Source organism: Photinus pyralis, unplaced genomic scaffold (genome assembly GCF_008802855.1).
Source record: "Photinus pyralis isolate 1611_PpyrPB1 unplaced genomic scaffold, Ppyr1.3 Ppyr1.4_LG3b, whole genome shotgun sequence".
Taxonomy (NCBI): Eukaryota; Metazoa; Arthropoda; class Insecta; order Coleoptera; family Lampyridae; genus Photinus; species Photinus pyralis.
In genome coordinates, this window is record NW_022170510.1 from 10,301,235 (window position 1) to 10,323,633 (window position 22,399).

The following is a 22,399-nucleotide window of genomic DNA, read 5'->3' on the forward strand; positions in this document are numbered from 1 at the left end:
TTTAAATTGTACTGAAGATACCCTATACATATACGTACCCAAAAATCTCAACATTAATATTTGTCGTAGTAAGCTTAATGCAAATAGAAGGATGAACAACATTACACTACAATTGGGTATTATGTAACCTGTTGTAAAGTATGCAAATAAATAAATAAATAAATAAATAAATTTCAGCTATTACAACGCATAGAAAAGAGCTAATAAGAAAATTACTCGACTCTAGCATTTGATGATTTTTTCAAAATTTTGAAAACCTTGGAATCAAGTCTTACATCTATGTTTTCTAGTTGGGGGGTGGTTACCCCTTTTAATTCAATTGCACATGAGGCCGTGTGAAATATATTTTGAAATGATATTCAGTTCTGCTACCAGGCTTCACTTTAGTTTTGGTTTCCAACCCTTTTGACTACAGAGTTTATATACAGGCTGATTCAAATTCGAGGGCCACCATGGGGATCTCGGGAACTCTAAGAGATAGGTCGGTAGTTTAAATTTGACAAAGTTGCGTATTCTAATGGTTAACAAAATGCAGTTTGGAAACTGAAAATATTCCGACTACTTTCGGAGCATAATCGCTTTATTTTTTACTGAAGTTATTTAAAAAGATATTTCGAAATAACTGAAAATGAAACATTGTTATGACCTTTTTTTTCCCTCTACAAGATGCTATTTTTAAATTTTAATTTTGACGTTTCGTCTCCCGTCCATCAACGTAATTTTTGTTTTTTCTTAAGGAAGTCATTCTTACTTTTTGTGTCATTTGATTTTTTTCTGATTTCAAAAATGTAAACATCACTATCTTTTAATCAGAAATGACGCTATTAATTCGTAAAAACTCAAGAAATACGTACGTACACTACCCAAGAAAAAATTTTCTAGGTAAAAAAAAGATATTTTAGAAATATTAAAAAACCGTGATGTTTACATTTTTGAAATCAGAAACAAATTCTCTATCAAATGGCATAAAAAGCAAAAAAGACTTCCATAAGAAACAACCAAGTTCATGATGATGGTTAACCGGTGACGAAGCGTCGGATTTAAAATTAAAAGTAGCATCTTGTAGAGGGAAAAAAGTGGTCATAATAATGTGTATTTAATTCAAAATATCTTTTTAAATAACTTCAGTAAGAAATAAAAACGATTTTGCAAAATTTCGTTTTTTTAAATGGAACACCCCATATTTTATTATCTACTGATTTGGAACATACTTGAAAAATACTTATTTTTTTATGTAACTTGTTAAACCCCTAACTTTAACGATTTCGCTGTTATAACCTCTTTTCGTCAAAATTTGACAGTTTTTCGAAAATTTTTTGGAGAGAATCTAAATCGCGTGGACGCTTTTGGACTGAGGTATAGGTCCTCTTCTACATTCACATAATTTTTTTTTAGGTACTTTATAGAAGAAATAAAATTTTTTATTGACCGTCAAATGTCATATTTTTTAAAAATTTCAAATGGCACCCCTTTAAACAAATTATACCTTTGGGTAGCCAAAACTATAAATTTTCCCAATAACTTTATGTGTGTGATGTGGTTAATTTATTTAGTTTCAAAATGAGCAAGCAATCAAATCTGTTTGGATTTTTAACGAAATCTGGAAGTGCTAAAGACAATAACAAACAACATAAATCGCTCAATGTCAACATTTAGTTTTTTTTTGTTAATTATTAAATTTTTTAAATTGTCTTAATAAATATTGACTTTATTGGAACCACTGGAAAGCATTTTTCAGTAGCTTTCCAACGATGTGTCACAAGTATGGGGTTGCTGGGGAGTTAAGAGGGGTGGTGGGGGGTTGTTGCTGATAACGTCATTCTGGTTCACCCTCGGTACCCCCGAAACGGTTTTGCGCGATTTTCAATATCTTCTTTAGTTTGGAAAATATGGCCGACTGCATAGTTTTAAAATTGACACTCCGTATAAGGGAATTACATAACTGTTGTATGTATTCAACTCGCTAACAATAAATAAAAAATATTTAGTTTAGCGTGTAGTTCATTTAACTGGGTTCCTCAATGGCATTAACAATAGGATTAAGTACTAGGGGGTCGCGATTACAAAAAGGTTGAGAATCGCTGTTATAACGTGTTACAAAAAAAACAAAAAAAAAAGTATTTTTTAAGTACGTTCCAAATCAGTAATAAAATATGGGGTGTTCCATTAAAAAAATGCAAGTTTGATACGCCACTGGAATACGGCACGCCCCTGGTGATCAAAGATATATTAGAGAAATATGCCGGCGGTAATTGCGTACAATTTTGCTCTAAGACTTTTTTCGGTATCTTCTATGGTAACGTAATTATGATCCGAGGGATCTTAGGTGCTACACCCTGTATATAGGTTAACTGTGTAAAGTTTGAACCTAAACGGACCAAGTGTTTAGCAGTTCGGGTTCACGGACAGACGGACACCATCGATTCTCCTATTAAGTTCCATCGCATTGCTCGGCCGCTTGATAGGATTTATACGTCTTGTGGATGGGGAAAAAGTGAGTAATAGCATAGAGGCTATGGTAATAGCTATTAAGATAACTAGGTTTTTTATGGGTACTTTAAAGGACAATGGCTATTAAAATCCGAGCGACCGAAGGGAGCAAAGTTTTAACGGGTAGAGTACTTTAAACTATAAAACACCGTGTTACCTTCGAGATTTTTTATAACACTGAAGCATATTTTATCCGAATTCGTCTTTTATTAATATTTTATCATGAGAGAAAAATGTTTCTCAAGATTGACGTAGGTAGTAACCATGGTAATAGAATCAACAACATTTCAAAAAAAATTAAACAGCGTACTTTAAATAGTGTATAAAGGACGTTACCATTGACGACGTCGAATTTGATAGATAACTTAAGACACGAGAATGAATCTTAGAAACGGTTTAAAATATATGTCAGTGTTAAAAAATGATTTTAATTCAAAAATATATAAAGAATTAACCAGGGAATTAACTGAGAGCAAATATAAAAGGGAATACCTTTCCAGATGCCAATATTTCGTAGACAAATATTCGGAGGAGTTTTTCAGTGGCAAATTTACATGGAGCGAATGCTCCCAGAGCGTGCGTTTTGGAACAAATTTATCGGATACGCAAGTTGTACGTGCGTATCGGAATAATTTTATAATCTTAATATTCTTTTCTTTGTTCGGCAAATTACAATTGAAATGTTCAAAATCACAGACGCGTTTGTAGCTTGTTTTATACAACGCAACGTACGTTAATTTAGCTACAGCAATTTAAAGTGTAATTTTATTTTAAAAAAATCTGTTTGATTGTCGAATCAACATATTTTGAAATTTTACGATTATTGCAATCTAAATAAATGTCCACTGCTTATTAAATTGTGATTGCATTTCATTTATTCTCACTTCTAATCGCCAGACGTTTCTTGAGTCGACGGCGTACAAAAAATTATTAGGGATCTTAAATCACTCGATTTAAAGTTTGTGCATATTTACAAAAATAAATAATGTTTCTAATCTCTTAATTAGTTAATAATAAACTAATTTTTGAAGTAACTGTGACAACTAGTAAACCTTTCTACATTTGCATCTTAAAATTAAACAAAGGTTTATGATCTTTTATTTTTATTACATTTAGAACAACGCATCCAGAATGTAATTAATGTATAAAATTGGCCTTCGATAAAATCATTATATAAAAACTTATACTAGAAAATTTATTTAATATTATAAATTAAGTATTTGTACCTCAACGATTATTACTAAAACAAAGCAATGTAGTACTGTGAAATTACCTAAACCCAGAAAACCTACGCGCTATCATGGCTCCTTTGATACCTAGCTAACCACCGCACGATCTTATCATAATTACTATTCATCCATCGTACATTTCCCTCAACTTGTTCTATCGATTGCTCGATGGTTTTGGCCACAACGCTGAACTCACCAACGTTTTCCCTAACGAAGGTTTTGAGCTGGAAATTTAAGGTAAAGATACAAATAATTGAAAATTTGACTCACATCATTAAGCTCCTCTTGGGTATTTATGTGCGAGATACAGGCTTTCACAATGGAATTGAGCAGTGATAACGACGAACCAACCCTGCAGCGTTTACTCAATTTATCAAATTATCGGGAGTCGTACTTACGATTTCTTCAACAGGGCCCAATTGTTTTTGAAAAATTTGTAAGTCAAATCTTGCCCGATTATGTTGTTCGCGACTGCGGCAAAGACACGAGGTGCGTCTTGTTTACGTATGCCGGAACCTTCGGTGATGGCCCAGTACAAATAACGACTCAGAATCCAAGTGTCGCGCGAGCACCCTAGAGCGGAGAGAATCGTTTCCTTTTCTGAGCCGACGTTTGTGCGTTGGTAGCGCTCCCACGCAAATTCCCATTCTTCCTGCCCGCCGGCCCGGATTGCCACGCAATAGACTACATTCTTTTGATTTGGTGAAATTCTGAAAAGTGGTAATCATTTTGTGCCATGGTCGATTATGGGAATCATACGGATTGTACTGATCCGAGTTGGGAGCGGTTCGCCAATTATGGAAATAAGTCACCGCGTTCCTAATGCAATCGATGTTACCCAAGAGGCAAGCGCGCCACAACACTTCCATACGGTTATACACCGTAAGCTGGGAATCTTTGGGAGAATCCTCAAATCCGACATGCGCATACACCTCTTTTAGCAAGGATGACAAGTACAGCTGCAAGTAAACGATTTGAATAGCATCAGTCGTCACCTTTGCCTTACCTTTAATTTATCAAAATCGGCAGTTTTCATGAACATTTCCTGAATGTAATCCAAACCAATGAACGCGGTCATCCACGGAACGCAATCGCGCTCATTGGTCAAATACCGTGTGAGATTAAGCGCTATATCGTAATCCAAGAAACCGGCCGCCGCTAAGTTTAGGGAATCGTCCAGCAATTGTGCCCTATTTGTGGAACTGAAGTTCTTAAATCCATTCTTATCCAACAGCTGTTGCGTTAATAACTGCCAATTTTTATTGTCGTAGTTTACCCGATAGTAACCCCTTTGGTCAATATTAACTAGCAGCCACTCATTCTTGTCGAGCTTAGCGTCGGTGAGGACTATTTCAGGTTCGACAGGTAACCACTCAGACTTGATCTCCCGGTCATCTTTCGACACGTACGTTAATGGTATCCACCATAACGAAGACTCGGGGTCTGTTCTGTTTGAACCGATTAGAAAGCGTTCCTGTTTAAAACTGATGAACTTGGAGTCGTAGCTTCTCGTCACGGTAACAAGCGGGAAACCTGTCTGCAGGGTCCATGTATCCATTATTTGCTTCACGGCCAGTTCTTTCTTCAAAGTTCCATCTTTGTGGGCCTGTTCTGTTAACGCATGCCATAAATCGTCTTGCTCGGCGCTGCTATACATCCTGAAAACCACGAGATTAAGCTTCGTGCAATACAGATGTCTCAGAGACCAACCTGCTGGTTAAGTAATTTGTCAAACCCCTTCTAAACACTTCAGATGTTAGAAAATACTCCATCATCCTGATGATGGTAGCACCTACGCAGAGTATGACAGTATTCTAGTCTAAAAAACCATCGCTTACCTTTCGAGTAAGAGATCCTATCAAATATATCGTTTATCTCCACAGGATTGTTTACCTTAATAGAAACTGGATGCGATGATTTCAAAACGTCGAGAGAAAAAACGTTTTGAAGTTCAAGTACCACAAACTGATCCATAACCTTCCAATCGGGTTGCACCTTTCGAAGAACAATGCTTATTCCTAGTCTTAGAGAGGGTGAAACTTACTGCGTCAGTGCCTATGTACTCCATGTAACTAGCAAAACCTTCATTCAGCCATATATCCGTCCACCATCTGGGTGTTACCAAATTGCCAAACCACTGATGAGCAAGTTCGTGAGCAATTACGCTTGTTACCCTCTGAAGGCTCGACCTGCTCGATACGCCTTCTTCGTATAACATTGCCGTTTCTCTAAAAATTTCATTGATTTACGGTCACAGTTAATAAATGTATTCATTGTGTCACTCGTAATTTAAGGATAAATGAAGTCACTCACAAGCTCTAAAAGTGCCAGGAAATTGACACAGATATTGCCAATTGAGTGAAAGATATTTTGACAATGATCCAGCACATCAATTACATTGGATCACTGATGGCGTATTAACACGCTCAGGGTGTATTTTAGTACTAGTGCGTTCGTTCAGTGAACTGAAAAAAATTGCTCGAACTTCGATCTCAACTAACGACACAATTTTTATTTTTAACCCATTCACACATTTTGTATTTTTTCGTAAATTATATAATCGAGATCTCGCATATCACAAAAAAGCGTGTCGATAATTTATGGAAGCATAGGCTTCGTAGTATACCTAATAATAACGTGACTTTTTGGAATCACGGTTACGTTATAACAAAATTAGATCTATCTATAGAAAATCCCATTGGGCGAAGATTAATTAAACTTATGCTTTGCTGTAGAAAAATGTTTAGATTATTACCTACTTAATCTAAAAATGTTTAATTTTTAATGCAGTTGGCGCGTGTACATGAACCCAATTTAAAATAAAATAAGAAAGTTAAAGAGCCCGCTTTCACAAGCACCAAAACTTTTCTGCAATTTTTTTCATTTCGTCCAGTTTATGTCTTGAAGCTAATTATTAAAACAAAACTTCTTTCTACGTGTTCTCAGTGCTAAGATCTTAAACCCTCGGGCGGACGGAATTAGTTAACATCTGTTGTATTTGTCATAAAAATACGCAAAATGTATAATAATAAATAAATCCCTGTAAACATGATCATAATTAGACGCTCGGGAAAACTCTCTCCAGTAAATTCGATCCCGAAACGTTAATAAAACTTGCCTTTGAAATAACTGCTAGATATAGCCTGTCCCGAATTCTTGCGTTTATTAAATGGCTCTCATAATGAGATACAATTCTACCAGAGGTTATTATGGTGGATAGATAGAGATGGTTTACAGTATACAGAATTTCGCTTCCTGATTATCCTCCTCTCCCACAACATCATTTAGGCTCCACAGTATTTGCCCTCGATGTACCTACCTAGACCCTTGGAAAATTCGCCACCAGAAAAGTATCCTTCAAACCCAAAGTGCAGATTAACTCGTTTCCGGGGGCGAATTTACCACTGCGAGTTTTCCAGAACCGCACAAGAATTAACAAGCCTTTTCTCAACAAAATCGCTAATTAATATCAAAATTGATTAGAATTGCAAAATCCGATCCAATATTTCGAATTTTATTTTAATAGATCATATTTTAATATTAAAAACAATTTCAAAGTTTTGTTATTTTAGAATATGTACAGGGTGTCCTATTAATAAGGGTCACAGGCCATATCTATGGAACCGTTAATTGCACAGCTTGGGGAAAATATTTTTTTAACAAATGCGGCCAAGAAAAATCGCTGGAAATTATTTTCAAGTTTCTAGGCTTGCCGCTAGAAGGCTCAAGATTAATGGTTAAGCATAAAATTGATTTTTTCTTGAAATATACATGTATAAACAATACGACGGATATTGTCCTCTTATTTCAAAACAATATTTCAGCTAGGCCTGACGATGGGACGTAAGTGCCCGAAATCATCGCCATAGAAAAAATTAATAAAAGTCTGTTCGGAATATACTTCATACTTTAACATAAAAAATACATGCACCGCCATTTTGCATCATTTTGATGCAGCAAATATTTCTCTCGCTAGCTCATAAAATATGAGGGGTGGGGAAGAGGAACATGAATTGAGTGTAACTTAAGTTTAGGTTAACCGATTTTTGGTCTTATTGGAAAGTTTAACCTGATTTTACATTAAAAGAGTGTTTTTATGGTAGAGGGCGCGGTTTGACATCCACAGTCACTTGGCATTGGCACGTTTTCTAAAAAAAATTCAAATAGAACGATATAATTATTATAATATGATATCAAATAAGATGAAAAAAATGAAAATATCAGTGAAAACCGCATTTTGATATCTGTTTCCTAAGCGGAGATATGACGAAACTACGCACATGCACAAGTTTAAATTGCAATATTTATGTTCATCCAAGTTGGATTTGAAACAAAAGAAACACCCCCACCCTTCGCATTTTATGAGTTAAAGCAATATGTGCTGCATCAAATTCGCCCTCTAGCGACAAACCTAAAAACTTGAAAATAATTTTCAGGATTCTATACAGATTCTATGAAAAGATGCTAAGGCGATCCGAAGAACATTCCAAGTGTACGAGTATTTGAAAATAAGAATCTAACAGAAGGTTTTATAGAGATTAATAAAAAATCCCATGTGATAATGATAATGAAACATATGCCGAGAAGATTCTATAAAAAATGCTAATTGTATGATGTCTAGGAAGGCTTCAAACTACTCTAGAGTCGCGTAATCCTACGAACTTTCATACAGATCCTAACATCCTAAGGTGATGCTAAGACTAGAGAGAAGATTTCAAAACATTCTCTAGGAATCATTAAGAAGATGCAATGGCCATTCTAAGGAATCTAATAGATTTATAAAAGTTCTAAGACGGATATTGTGAAATCATTAAGAAAATTGTGGGGAGATGAATACTTTAGAAGAGAGTTCTGAGAAGATTACAAAAATATTCGGAAAATGCTTCAAGAAAATTCCTAGAAGATATTGTGTTTGTACGAGTATTTCTAAGATGAATGAATGAGACATCGTATATGTACTTATTTTGAAAACAGCAAATTACTCAGCAAGTACTTTTGTAATAAACAATTGACAATTTTTGATTTTCCCCCGTGTCTCTTAAGCGAGAGAATATTTTCACATTTTGATTGTGCCATTGTGACCCAAAAAGAACACATGTCACCAGTATTAGAAGCTTTTTTGATGGCACTAAAAATTACGGAATTTTTGCTTTATATCATTTTTGAATAGTTTATCTTTCGGTATGTGATTTGAAAGGGCCCATATCCCGATTAGATCTATGGGATCGTATAGAACTTGTTCCATTCAAACATCCTTCTTTTTTAAAGGTGTCTGTAGATTTACACCCGTGGATACTCTAATAACTTTTTTCAAGAAATTCACGTGCAATAAATCGTTCGCTTAAATGTTGGAATTTTTTCTACATCCCTAATCCGTAAAATAAACTAAACTCGAGCCATACTTTTAAAAGGCACTTTTTTACCAATCATATGCACGGTTGCGTATCTTCTGAAGTAGAATCAGTATGAAAGTTTAAAATTTTTTGCTATTTAGCGGAATTCAATTGGATTTAGGTGTATTCAAATGGGATTTAAATCTATTTAACGGAATTTATGTGTAGTGAAGGGGATTTAAGTGTATTTAATGGAATTTAACTATTTTATTGATTTTAAATGTATTTATTAAATATATTTTTTTGTAAACTTGGCTGAAATTAAAAGATCTTCAAAAACTATTAAATATAATATTCTTCCGAATTTTTCAAACACTCAAGTCAAGCAAATCAAAATTGAGAATTGAAATTTTTATAATTTCTCCTCGTACTTCCGGCATCAGCTACAAGGAAAGTCCCAATATTTACCTAAATGAATGATTTGGGAGAGTCAGTGGCCTCGCCAACTTCTGAAGATTCCAAAGAATTTACTACGCAAATTTTGACCTGAAATAAATCTTGGATAGGAAAAGAAAAAACTGACATGAACACTCTCTCCGGATCGGAGAATGAGTTCGAATAATCACAAAATTAATTGAAGTATTTAAAGAGATGCCTTCATTTTACTAACGTCTTCCATACCGAAAATTCCAAAATAGTTCAACTTACCTATAAGTAACCAAACCCCAATTCTCCATTGCTCCAGCTGCGAAATCTGGTAACGCGATCATATCGACTTTCGGAAGAGGAAACTTGATTTGGAAAAAGTCCTCGTAAAACTTCAACACTTTCGGTCCAATTTCCAAGCTATACCTCGCCTGAGGTTGGGCGCCCTGCCGAACCCAAACGGAAAAATTGCCGCTTTTTAAACTAACAAAGTCGGAAACAACAAACGCGACTAGATACGTCGACATCGGTATCGACTCTTGATACACATCCCACTCGTAATCCTCAAGACCATCGCTACAATAAAAGAAAATGAATGCAACTAAATCGAACAATCCTCAACTTACACGGGCTTTGATAACACTTTAGGCATATTGGATATCGACGACATATTTTTAAACCTCGCTAAACTGATTTTAAATTTCGCTTTCATAGCCGGCTCATCGAAACATGGAAACGCTCTTCTCGCATCCGTCGCCTGAAATTGGGTCGCCGCAATCCACCTTTAAAACAAAGACTTAAAATTCTCGATTGGAAAGATGGAGGCAATTACCTCACTTCAGTCTCAACATTGTAGGAACTTCGATAAAACCCCTGCATTTGGTCATTTAATATTCCTTTAAACTCGATGTAAATGTCGTATTGACCGGCTTGGAGTTTCTCCTTCGGGAATATTATCAGAAATTGTCTTTCGGTGTCGTTCTCAATTTTCTCAACTGCGAAAGTGTTATTTTGTAAATCGTTGACGGTGATTGACTTCTGGTTGATTTCCAGCTCATCAGAGTGTAAAGTTATGTTACTAACGGCTTCAGTAACATTCACCCTTATAGTTATTTCCCCTTTAAAAGTGAAATTTCCTTCCAATATAAACGGGATGAGCTTTACATCGTAAGCATCTGGCAGGATGGAGCGAGGAAGTCTGATGTCAACTATTTTCTCTTTTGGCACTGTTGTGGTCACCGGATCAACAGTTGTGGTTGTGCTGTATTCCCGAACTTCTGTTGTAGTCGTACTAAAGTTTTCGTATGGCATCTGGCCGCATATTTCTACTTGCTCAACGACCTTTGTTGATGGCGACGTACACGAGGATAGGTGGTACACGAGCAACCCCGTGCCGACCAGGCAACCGATAAACAACAGTGCCAACACAAAAGCCAAGCTCTTTGATAGTGACAAATGATTTTTTTTTCCAAACGATGTTACTGCATCCATCATACTAAAATTGTCTCTATCATGAGTCATTACCTAAAACAACAGAAAAACTGATTTCATTAATTAGATTTAACAATGTTACAGGGAATAAAAAGTGCATTCAGCATAAAAAGCAGCAAATTAATCAATGCATATGATTTGCCATCATCAGGGTGGAATAATTTGCAAATTTATCCATCATTACATGTTGAAGATTACAACATAACACGTAACATTATTTTATTATATCAACAACGAGTAGTTAAAGATAACGTTGGGCAAAGGCTATTTTGACCTTGATATGAAATCTATTACTTGGGCCACAACTTAACCAACAACTTCGGAAATTGTACAAAAATACTAAATTTATAATCAATGATACGTTAATTTTCGTGCAAGAGAGAAATCTTTAAAGAATAAATAAAAATGTTGTGAAGATCATTTTTCGGAACTTTGTAAAAGCATGAGAGGTACCTATATGTAACCGATACCTTCAAGAAGTTTGTAAAAGATTGCAAAGAATTGTAAAAATCTTTAAAAGATCCTTGAATAGTCTTGATATTTGATTAATATCGAATGTATTTAATTGTTATATCTTTCTCACCCTTACTAGTCTAATTGGAAGTTCAAAGCGAAGATACTTCCGTTGTATAGTTTGGTCAGCAGCACTTAAAATCTTACTATAATATTATTTTTATTTTTCAACAAATTTATACCATCATAGATGCTATTTACATAACTTTTATCGGATCGGGTTTTCCATTTGGACGGGTACTTCCAACGCATCATCGGTTATCACGGAAGTTGCTAGCAAAGATAAGGTGGATTGGTTTGACTCTGTTGTTTTAACTCAGTGATTTCAACCCCTAATTTGGTTATTAAATCTTTAGCTAATTAAAAATCAGTATTGGGCTATTGGCGAAAAAAATATTGTTGATTGGATCCTTTTCCCTTTGACAATCGCAGGTAGCCGTCCACTGTAAAACTGGTCGCCTGTAGGGTGTACTATGTTTGTTGTATGTTTTTATACTAGAAGACGTATAACTGTATAAGGATCGTTCGAAGATCTCTGGTAAGCAGAAAATGGCAAATTTACCAAAGGAATGCTTTTCCAATGATCTATGCGTTATAATACCGTTTCAAATGTTAAAGATCACTACACACTAGGAGATCAAGGATAAATGAGAACTTTATATCCTTCGAATCTACAGTTTCAATTTTTTTGAAAATTAATTTTTAATTACACGAAAATACTGACATGTAACTAAGAGAAATCTTGTTTTGCTTTTCGGTAAATAAATAATATCCTTAGTATTGGGATTTGGAAGGCCATATTGGTCTCGTTGTAAAGTTAGACATAGAAAGAAACTCGGGCACTTAATTTCAATTGAGCTTTGTTGGTTAATTGGTTTACCAAGCCGTGGCGACAAGATAGGGAGGGTTTGAAGGCGTACGAACCGACAGACAGAGGCGATACTAAAATTCACTGGAAGACCTCGACAATTGGGAACACCCACACCGAATTAATTATAAAGAATGTTATGTTTACAAACAAGTGTACATTGACATTGCCGTTGACACGCGGTCTTGTAACACATAATTTCGTTTGGTGCCAAGGAGGTCAATGTTAAATATACAGGGTGTCTGGTTTTTCATTGTAATTAAATGCGAACGAAGCAATCAAAAACTATATTTAGAATCGAGTCCGAATTGTGACCCATTAACACAGTGGCAATTTGCTAAATATAACCGATGCTCTTGAATTAACATCTTGGACAAATTAATTGCATGTCACGACAAAGGATTTACTCAATCAGCATAATAAATTGCAATGTCTCTACTTTAATCAGAATAGTAATTTTATGAACTCGTAAATTGTGATAAATTTATATTTACCTATTGATTGACGTAGGGAGTGATATTTTTACTTTAGCTTGATTGGGGTTCGACTCATTTTTTTAATAACAACTTGAGCAAGTCGTTGCTATTTATATTGGTATTTGGAGCAATTTGTAATAAAACTCAATTGGCAAATTGTGTAAATAGTTAAAGGTGATATACATTTCCTGTTTTATTTTCAGTTAGTCTCTGCTCAGATTTAATTTGTTGTATTTTGTTAAAAGTTAATTTCCTAACCTACCATCCAACGAGCTTTGGTTGCCAATGGTCTGATATAAAACTCCTAATTTGTGGTAAATTTCATATAATCCACTGTTAGAAATTTCCAGGCTCTATTTCTGTTTCAGGTTTAGTAATATAGAAAAGATTAAACATACTAATTTAAAAGCACTAAACGGTTAGTGTCAAATGAAAGACAAATTTAAACCAAATGAGCAGCTTTAATTAAAACATATTTTCTATACTGTAGGGTAATTTAAAATGTAGATTTCGCACATTCTAACGGATTAATTAAGCTGTGACCGTCTTCGTCTTATTCATTTACAAGGAGCGCGACAAAAAGAGTGTTCAAGTAAATGATCCGATGACAAACAAGCTTTAATTGTGGTTAATTAAGCTTTGGTATAATGTTCTCTTCAACTGTCTTTCATAAAATGAAGTGAAACAAAATCGATTTTCTGTTTTTTTTTCAATTTCCAGTTGCGGAAACCGAACGATGATGAAAATTTTACACCTTGTAGAGCGTATAAAATCGCATGAATCCCTAGAAGCTTTTCCTTATACTGCTGGGAAAGCTCTCATCAAACTTTGCAGGATGTCAAGTCAATCATTGGAAGTGATGTTAAATGTCGTAGTAGGTTTATAAATCGATGGTAAATTTAATGGGAAAGTTGAATTGCTTCGGAAACTCGTTTAGGTCTTTTGTTCTTTGCACCATTAGATATTCGATATACCTACGTCATACAATAATACCAAGTTGGCTTTTAGATTGACGCATCATTTTGCCTTGTATCAACAACTTTTAAACGTAACACTCAAATTGTGTTGTCATAGCTTCGATGAAGCCGAAAATAGCTAAAGTACCTACCCCTTCCGTCGAAGAATATTTACGTTATCCAGTTATTGAATATTTTATGAAAACAACGGGAATACATTAAGCGTACCTTCCTGTTATCCACTTTATAGACACAATTCATGCATAAATTTGCGTTACTTGCTTCAAATATGATAACAATTTTACAAAATTATCATACCTTCCTTTTGTGCGTATTCCTATCTTAGAAATTCCCGTTTTTACATTATTCAAATGTTGTCTTTATTCAGAAAATGTTTTTTTTAACTTCTATACCGCCACAACAAGATTATTATTCTAGCAAACATTGTGGACAAATCAAAAACGTGAATCCGGCTTGTCTCGCATATATGTATGTGGTTTGTACCGTTGATAAAACGGTTTGATTATAATAGTTATTTACATAAAAGTCAGGAAAATGACACATTATTTGCGAAGAAATATTGAAGTACGAGGCCCCTTTGGGGCCGAGTACTTTAATTTCCGAGTCAAATAGTGTCATTTTACTGACGAGTTTTGTATTAAATTTTATCAGAAATGGTATTTTGGTTGAAAACTGGGATTTCTCACATCCATATTCACCCTAACAATTTAAAATAAAAAATAGAGATAACATATCACTGATGTGGGAAATGATCATGGTCTGTCCACTATATAGGGATCGATGGAATTTTTGCCGATATTTCTATGCCCGAAGGCCGATACCGAAAAAAAAATGTATTTTGAAGATTACAATTTCGTAGTCCATAGTTTTAGGAAATCTGAGATGTGGGAGCAAATTGTTTCTCTTTGCGCATCAACCGCGAACAACCTTCCGAATTTTTGAGTCAGTTTCCTCTGTGCGCGATATGCGGTATGTCTTTCCTCTCAGTGCATCGTACGAAGCTTTGGATAGGACACATAGGAAATTATTTTGTAAATTACAGTTGTAACTGGGAATTAGTTTATAATTTACAGTTGTAATTGGGAATTACACTAATTTACAGTTGTAACTGGGAATTACACTAATTTACAGTTGTAACTGGGAATTATGCGAATTTACAGTTGTAACTGGGAATTAGTTTATAATTTACAGTTGTAATTGTCAATTACACTAATTTACAGTTGTAACTGGGAATTATCCTTGACGCAGGTAGTATATAGTTACAACGGTTAGTTTAATTCCCAATTACAACTGTAAATTATAAACTAATTCTCAGTTACAACTATAAATTAGTATAGTTCCCAGTTACAACTGTAATTTACAAAATAATTTCCTATGTGTCCTATCCAGAGCTTCATAGCATCGCCCCATATGGCAAACAAAAATAATTTGGTGCATTATTTATTGCAAAATATTCAAGATACAATCGGATGCGAACTGAAACTACCTACTTCCTGTACACCACTGACTGAACGATATGCACATGTAATATTTTTGTGCCAACATCCTATATAGAAAAGCTGATTTTCGCGCTTTCGATCTTTCTAGCACATTTAGTAATCTTAAAAGTAATAAAATAGTACAATTTCGTGAGAGTTAGTTTACGACAAAATCTTATTTCGCGTGCGTGTCCTTTCGTTGAACGCAATAGCAGTAACTTTTCACGCCTATTATTGTCATGCGTTAAGCTGCGATTATTTATTGTTTAGACACGACATATTACTCACTGCAGGTAGTAAATTAATCATTCCAGTTTAACTACCGTAATGCTATTTAATGGCGTTGGAAGCTTATTGTTACTTACTAATAAATAAATACCGGAACAAACAACTTTTTCGCAATCATGATGCAATTAATTCTGATTTTAGAAACCAATTCGATTTGTCCAAGGGTAAAGCATAGGCCACTTTTAAAGGTGTCAGTGTGGAAAGGGATGTTAGAAAATGCTAAGATTAGAAAAAAACTAAGATACAGAGTGTCCCAACGAAAATTGACACCTCTCGAAAATTAGGAAAAAATCCAAAAACCCGTCCAGTTTTGTATCGACGGGGAGGATTGAAATTGCAGCATATAAGAAATTAGTCTCTCCGGTACTGGCAAAAATTTTAATACGACAATTATTTTTCACCCATGACCAGCTCAGCAGTAAACAATATTTTCAAACCCCTTTTTCGTGAAAATTTAATTCTTCTCTAAATAGCAGACCATGATTTGGCGAACTGCGCGGTCCTTTGTAGTTTCGTAATGGATCTCTAAAATCTCAAATAATTCGCTGTTTACCATCATCCCGTATTGTGCTTCTTGAATCTCGTCCCAAAGCTAGTGAATTCCTGTCTTCATATAATTCCAACATTCGTTGGAAGTGCCTCGTCCAGTTCGACCCGTGTGTTCTGGATAAGTTTCATAAGCAGTTCAAATCTCATTTGCTGTCTACGGAAGTCTGGGTGCGTGTGACTCAAGCTGGCTAGGGAAGGTATTTCTTGGACACCTCGCACTCCAGGCTTTCGTGCCGAATGGGTGTGCGTTGGTATCCATGGCTTCCGTCGTCAGTTAGAAAAGAAGATTAAAGCTAACCAAGATAAATTAAGAGAAGAAACTATAGGAGAAATTAAGGAAAATCGATCCAGGTTGTACGTGGCAGAAGTCAACCAAAGACAAAGGAAAGCCTGCACCAGTGTGAAGAAAAATTAGAGATCCACACCCATAGAATTACCAATAGGCTGGATGACCATATCCGACTTTGTGGTTCAATGGTAGAGCGTTGGGCTATAAATCCGGAGGTCGGGTGTTCGAACCTGGGTGGAGGTGAATTTTTCATCTGTGGCAGAGATGGGAATTACCTTAGACCAGTTTCGAGCATTCTGCCGGTTACTCCGAATTAGGTTTTCCTGCAGTTTTCCTAATTAGTAAGGTAAATACCGGAGTAGTATAGAACAACTTAAGACCTTCTGCAGAGGCACCTCTAAAAAGCATTATACGGGTCACTCTGCAATTGGGCACAAGCCTTTTGAGGGCCCAGAACAAGAGAGGGATAATAAATAAATAAATAAATAAATAATTAAATAAATAAATAAATGACCAAAGCCAACACAATATTAGAGATGCAAAAAAGACATGAACATTGTCGAGCGCGAGGTGAATTAGAAGAGGGGATGAGGAAAAATGAAGAGAGGATTAACCAATATGATGCAGATATTGGGAACTTCAAAGCAAAAATTGAAGAAAATCGACCCTTGGGAGAAACAACTGCCACCACAATAGGTGTACATACGATTCATTTTATAAAAACTTTAGGAAGCTATTTGAATAATTTCGACCGAAATCATCAGAACCTCTTTTATTGGAGTTCCTCGAAGGTAATGCTCGGTGCTGGTCGGATCTACATAGTCGAGAATGGAAAGATTTTCAAGAAAGAAAATTTTCTGAGGGAATTAATACTGGTCGGAAATGATCCAAGATAAAATAAAAATCCGATTGGCAACGCCCAGAAGATACAACCGCCGCGCCAGCAATTATGTAAACCACGTGTGGTACTCGGTCAGCGAAACAGCATACCTAGAGCCTGCCATTCGTGAAAAGTAGCTAGTGCATGCTAATCTAATGCCCGACATTTCCCACGAGAAGTGGAACACATTTTAATTGAAGCAGGAGGCAAGACCTTTCAACAGTTGGTTTCAACACTGGAAAGAATCCAAGATCTAATTTGGAGTCGAGGAGGTGGAACAACGGAAACAGGCAAGAAGATGAAACTGGCAAGTGGAACTAGTTTTATCCTTCATGGTGCTCTAATGGAAGGTCTCAACGAAAGTAATTAATTTCTACCAACCATAGCCCTCCTCCTCGACCTCTTATCGTGATTGGGTATATTCCCTTATACCTCAAGAACGGATTGTCGGAAGAGGGTACTCACAAAGGGCGATTGAGACGTCTGCAAGAAATATATCCATTGGTGATCTCAAAACAAAACCTATTTCGGTTTAAAAAAATGCGTTTTATCTGCACAAGAGTTGTGCACAATTTATACTTGTTTTTAATTTTAGGGATGAAACAATAAAAACCTTATTTTTTACTTCTTTAAATAGTAGGCCATGGATTCATGAAGATTTTTGTTTTGTTTATTGTCTCCATTGTAACTAAAGCAGTCGATGCCAATCAACAAAAATGGCTGACGGTACACATCATTTCAAAATTTTGAAAAATGGTAAATAAATATAGGACGATACATTAATGTAATCACGAAAAAGAATACAACAAAATTGACGTTAACATACAATACAATACAAGGTGTCGCATTTAAAAAATATCAAATTTGGGTCCATTCTCAGAAACGGTACGTAAAAATACCTAAAATAGGTAGTTTTTACCTTTTTTCTATCTTACATGGGTAGTCAGATATGACAACATCACAAAAAGTCCAATTTTTCATGTTCACCCTATATCTCAGACCTCAGAAACAAACGTAGTTGGATTGATTCTGTTTTCACAAAAAAGTGGAACAGGGTCGCGGAAACCACAAGTCTCTTATCTTTAAAAACAGCTGAAATACACTGCAGTCTCAACCAAAATAGGACACACGGTACATTTTCTTGAGCGCGTACTAATGATTTTATGACTATTTGCATTTTTTCGTTTTTTTTTGTATATGTTGTATACTTTTTTGTTAATAATAAAAAAATCAAAATTTTTTGTACCCAGAAAGAATCAATAATATCAAGAATTGCACATCGCCAAAGAAGAAAAAGGAATTGCAATCATTTTTGGAAGATTTGGCAGATAAGAGAACACTACTTCATCCCAAAATTAACGTTTATATAAACTACTCGAATGTTGAATATTTGAATATTTCAAATCAACTTTTGCTGTGGGTAATTCAAAATTCTGGTTTGTAATTCCCCCAATTAGGGGGAAATTTGGTCCGAACGGAATGTCCGTCGGGTAGTCGAAAACCCAATGCATCTTAAAAGTAAACACAAAAATTTGGGTATTTTATTAGTGTTTTTGGAATAAATAATTATGAAGCATTATTTAAGTTAGTAGGGAACACGATGTGCGAAATTTAATATGAAGGAGATTAATTTTTCTTGTGTTTTGCAATTAGATAGCCCTTGATATAAATTTTAGATAGGAAGCAGTCACAAATTTCCTTTTTATAGACACCCTGTAACTGAAGTACTTCTCTGTTCAAGTGTAAAATTGGGCATTACGAATCAATGTTTCGTCTAGTTTTATGTTGTTTGTCATGTAATGTGGGTTTATCAGTAAGACAAAAATTAAATTGTGCGGAATATACAAAACTACCGATTTAAACGTCGAATTTGGCGTAACTGATACGTACAAGAATCTATTAACATATAAAGACAATGATTAAATTTGTTTATCAGTCGCAGAAGGTTACAACTTACAAGGTTAAAATTTTAGCGCCTGTTTAGGGGGATGTCAGGGAGCTTGTAACCCCTCACCCAAAATTAGATTCTCACAAAATACAATGATTTGCATTAATTTAAATTTGAATGCTGAATAATTACACCTTTGCGAATTTTAATTTCGTTGACGGTACTTTTCTGTCCTTTTTTTAGATTTACTATCCACCACATGATAATGATAATAATTGAATTATCACTTAAAATTTAAATTTTGTCAAATAGGTATGAACTCAGCCATTGCTGTAGAATTGGAAGGGTTGTTGCGTCGCGTATAACCTCAAGAGTATAATAACATAATGCAGTTGAAGCAAAGCATATTTAACTTAAAACATTATACTTCGGAGTCTCTCTGTGTTAGAAATTATTCAGTGGAAGGTCCTTCAGAAACTCAAATGTGTAAATTATTTTTTTGGTCCTTCTTATTTCTATTTCAGCAGCTTAGTCCTTTGACATTTAACAATTCACTGTGTAGGTCCAGTTAATACGACCTGGGCCAAAGTTTGATTTAGTTCTAACAAGATCAAGTATAATTAAATTAAGGTGGTCGCCAATATAAAATTTCAGGAAGCACGAGAAAACAAAGAAGCCCTGATTTTATACAAACTAGAAGAAGGGAATGAAAGCGAATATTTCCTTCTGGCAACTCCTTTTGTTAGGTCACGCGTTGTTCTAATATTCTAATGTTCAGGAAGCCTCCGCCTAAATTTTATTCGCACTACATAAAGGATCGGTCACCGTAAGAAGTTTAAGTAAATAAAAAATAATTGAATAATTTGGCAATTTATAACGCACCAGCTGAATTTCCATACGCGCAAATTCTTTTCTTACTCGCTTTGTAAGGAAAATTACGAAAGCTCTTCGGCAAAATTGTGATTGGCAAGGTGTAGGGTACAGATTAACTAATATAAGGCGAGAAGGACACTTAAATGACATTATCACGGACACGATAAAATAGTTATTTGCACTATCAAACATAGGTGCATAAGACGCTCACATTTGTCGTAGTAAAATTAAAATCTGAAGCGTTAACATACCTATCCGAGCACTTGGAACGTTAAGATCAGAGACTAAAAATCCATAAACACAATAAAAAATTTACAATAATTTAAATACGTAATGTATAACGAGCGGTAACTTGAATTTTACGCACACACGAACCAACGCGCGGTTATTGAATGTTGTAAATTTTACGGTTGGCTCAAATCTGCGCATGACATTACGTCCTTCAATTTTTCTCTCAAAATCATAAACAATTCTGTAAATATAAATTATAACAAACTTTCTGTAATTTGTGAGAAACGATTGGCGTCAACTGTAATAAAGGTACGCGTCGCATGCCTGATGCAAACTGGACGCCCCAAATAAGTGCTCACCCCATTTTCACAGTTAAGTTGTACTATGTTATTGTTCAGGACCCTTTTCAGATGTGTTCCCATACACTATATGGGGCCGCTTTTAATCTTCATTGCTTTTTCGGTCGTTCTCTGAACTGAAAAAAATCTCTACAACCCTTAAATGTACATTTAAACAAAAATAAACGCATAGATGCGGGTGTTAACTATGTTTAATAGTAGAATTTTTGTAATTAAATTTATAAACGGCGACCCTTCGAATTATTCCGGCGGTAATGTTGTTATTTGTATGCAAACACTAACACTGACCATTAACAATTCTAATCCCTCATAAATTGTAATTATTTTTCCGCAGCAATTTCGGTTGGAGTCGATTCTAGTGTTATTTTCCACAACGGCAGTAAATAAATAAAGAATGAAATTTCAATATTTGATTACAGTAAGATGATTAATCGATATTACCCTCAAGTGCGCAAAAATATTTGCTTAATAACTTCGTACAAACAACGCGGGGAATTTCGATTTATGTGTTTTGGAACCCCTTAGGTACAACAAAGGGCAAACTAAACTACGTCATTCAGTAAGATGAATTCTTTGCGTACTCGTTATACTTACATGCTCTTTCGTTCTAGTCTTTTCCGGAACGATACGTGACGGTAATCTTTGAATAAGGACCTAAAGGTCTAAATACCTAAAAGTGAATTAGTTGGAACTCCGAAAAAAATACGCAAAAGAAGGTTTTGAGCACATTTTGCTTCCATGCTTCCTAATATGTTTCGTTGGCCGAGTTGGGTTCCTGGGAGAGGACTGACGCGATGCTCTTACTACTGGCGTCTTGCAGTGTGAATGGTAACGCGAAGTATGTACTTACCTACTCCTTTCCGACAGCATACAATATCAGAAACAAAACTTCCCCCCGTGGCTCTTTAGCCTTGCCCCTCGTGGCTCTGTAGCCCTTGACAATTACCGGTAGGTATTAAATCCAATATAAAAATGAGTTGTGAGTTATCATGCGTGTTAAAGTTTGGCCTTCACTGGAAATAGGTATATTGGGGGGTTAGGAAAAAAGATAGGATGAAGGCCCAGAGATACTCCCAGAAAAACCACCCCCAAAGGTACATTTTCTTATGTTTGTGCAATTTTCTCGGAAACTATTGAGTTTTTGGAAAAATGTCAAGAGACCTAATTTAAAGAGAAGAAAATTTCCTATCGATTGGTGTATGCAATGTTTATAATCACTTAATAACTAATCGAAAATAAGGTAATAAAATTAAGGTAAAAATAAAAAATGTGACGAGCTGGACTAATACTACCCATATTTAATAAAAATAGAAATTAAACTTCTAATGGTCTATTTATTTTGAACAAAAGTAACTATTTTGAGTAATTTCAGTTATTTTTAAGACTAATTTTGTCATCTATAAATTTTCAGCCGCACCAGTGGGCCTACGTGATCATTACTGAACGCAGTACCTATTAGTTGAATGACCACACTAGATAGCTGATAGGTGATAATATTGTATTATACGGTATAAACTGTTTAGTGGGATCGGATAGCATAAAAATATTTCAGTGCTCGCGGCAACATGCCTTTTGCTGATATAGTTTCTGCATATATCAAAGATCAAAAATCGCCCCAGACCCCAAAATTCCGAACCTCTTACCCCCAGTAGTGATGTCATCAAATGAAAGATAAAAAGAAAACTATGCATAGACATAGACTAACTTTGTAAACCATATTTTTAGTAAAAATTAATATTAGATATGTATGATATACCTTAA

The 22,399-nt window shown here is 35.1% G+C and overlaps 1 protein-coding gene across 3 annotated transcripts; it reads right to left on the reverse strand.

The window, feature by feature from the left end:
* Positions 1–3,664: 3,664 nt before the first annotated feature.
* On the reverse strand, positions 3,665–20,453 carry LOC116166743 (aminopeptidase N). 3 transcript variants are annotated; one of them, XM_031481832.1, is made up of 13 exons: positions 20,300–20,453; positions 10,311–11,002; positions 10,105–10,260; positions 9,761–10,054; positions 5,764–5,947; positions 5,558–5,714; positions 5,430–5,511; positions 4,726–5,377; positions 4,479–4,678; positions 4,118–4,429; positions 3,990–4,071; positions 3,783–3,943; positions 3,665–3,730 (listed from the first exon to the last, which is right to left on the reverse strand). In XM_031481832.1, the coding sequence occupies exons 2-13, from the start codon at positions 10,997–10,999 to the stop codon at positions 3,718–3,720; spliced, it is 2,982 nt and encodes a 993-aa protein (XP_031337692.1). In that variant the 5' UTR covers positions 11,000–11,002; positions 20,300–20,453; the 3' UTR covers positions 3,665–3,717. The 3 variants fall into 3 exon arrangements, with proteins under 3 accessions (XP_031337692.1, XP_031337693.1, XP_031337694.1); XM_031481833.1 differs by having other exon boundaries at positions 10,311–11,019; positions 20,300–20,446; XM_031481834.1 differs by lacking the exon at positions 20,300–20,453 and adding an exon at positions 11,553–11,616.
* Positions 20,454–22,399: the final 1,946 nt, after the last annotated feature.

What these genes read in the sequence shown, in the direction of transcription:
- LOC116166743 (XM_031481832.1), bottom strand. Translation starts at nt 10,999, where the DNA reads ATGACTCATGATAGAGACAATTTTAGTATGATGGATGCAGTAACATCG. An exon ending in ACAAATTACTTAACCAGCAG is followed by an intron (nt 5,378 to 5,429) that starts GTTGGTCTCTGA and finishes CGTGGTTTTCAG; the next exon opens with GATGTATAGCAGCGCCGAGC. An exon ending in AACTCGGATCAGTACAATCC is followed by an intron (nt 4,430 to 4,478) that starts GTATGATTCCCA and finishes ACCACTTTTCAG; the next exon opens with AATTTCACCAAATCAAAAGA.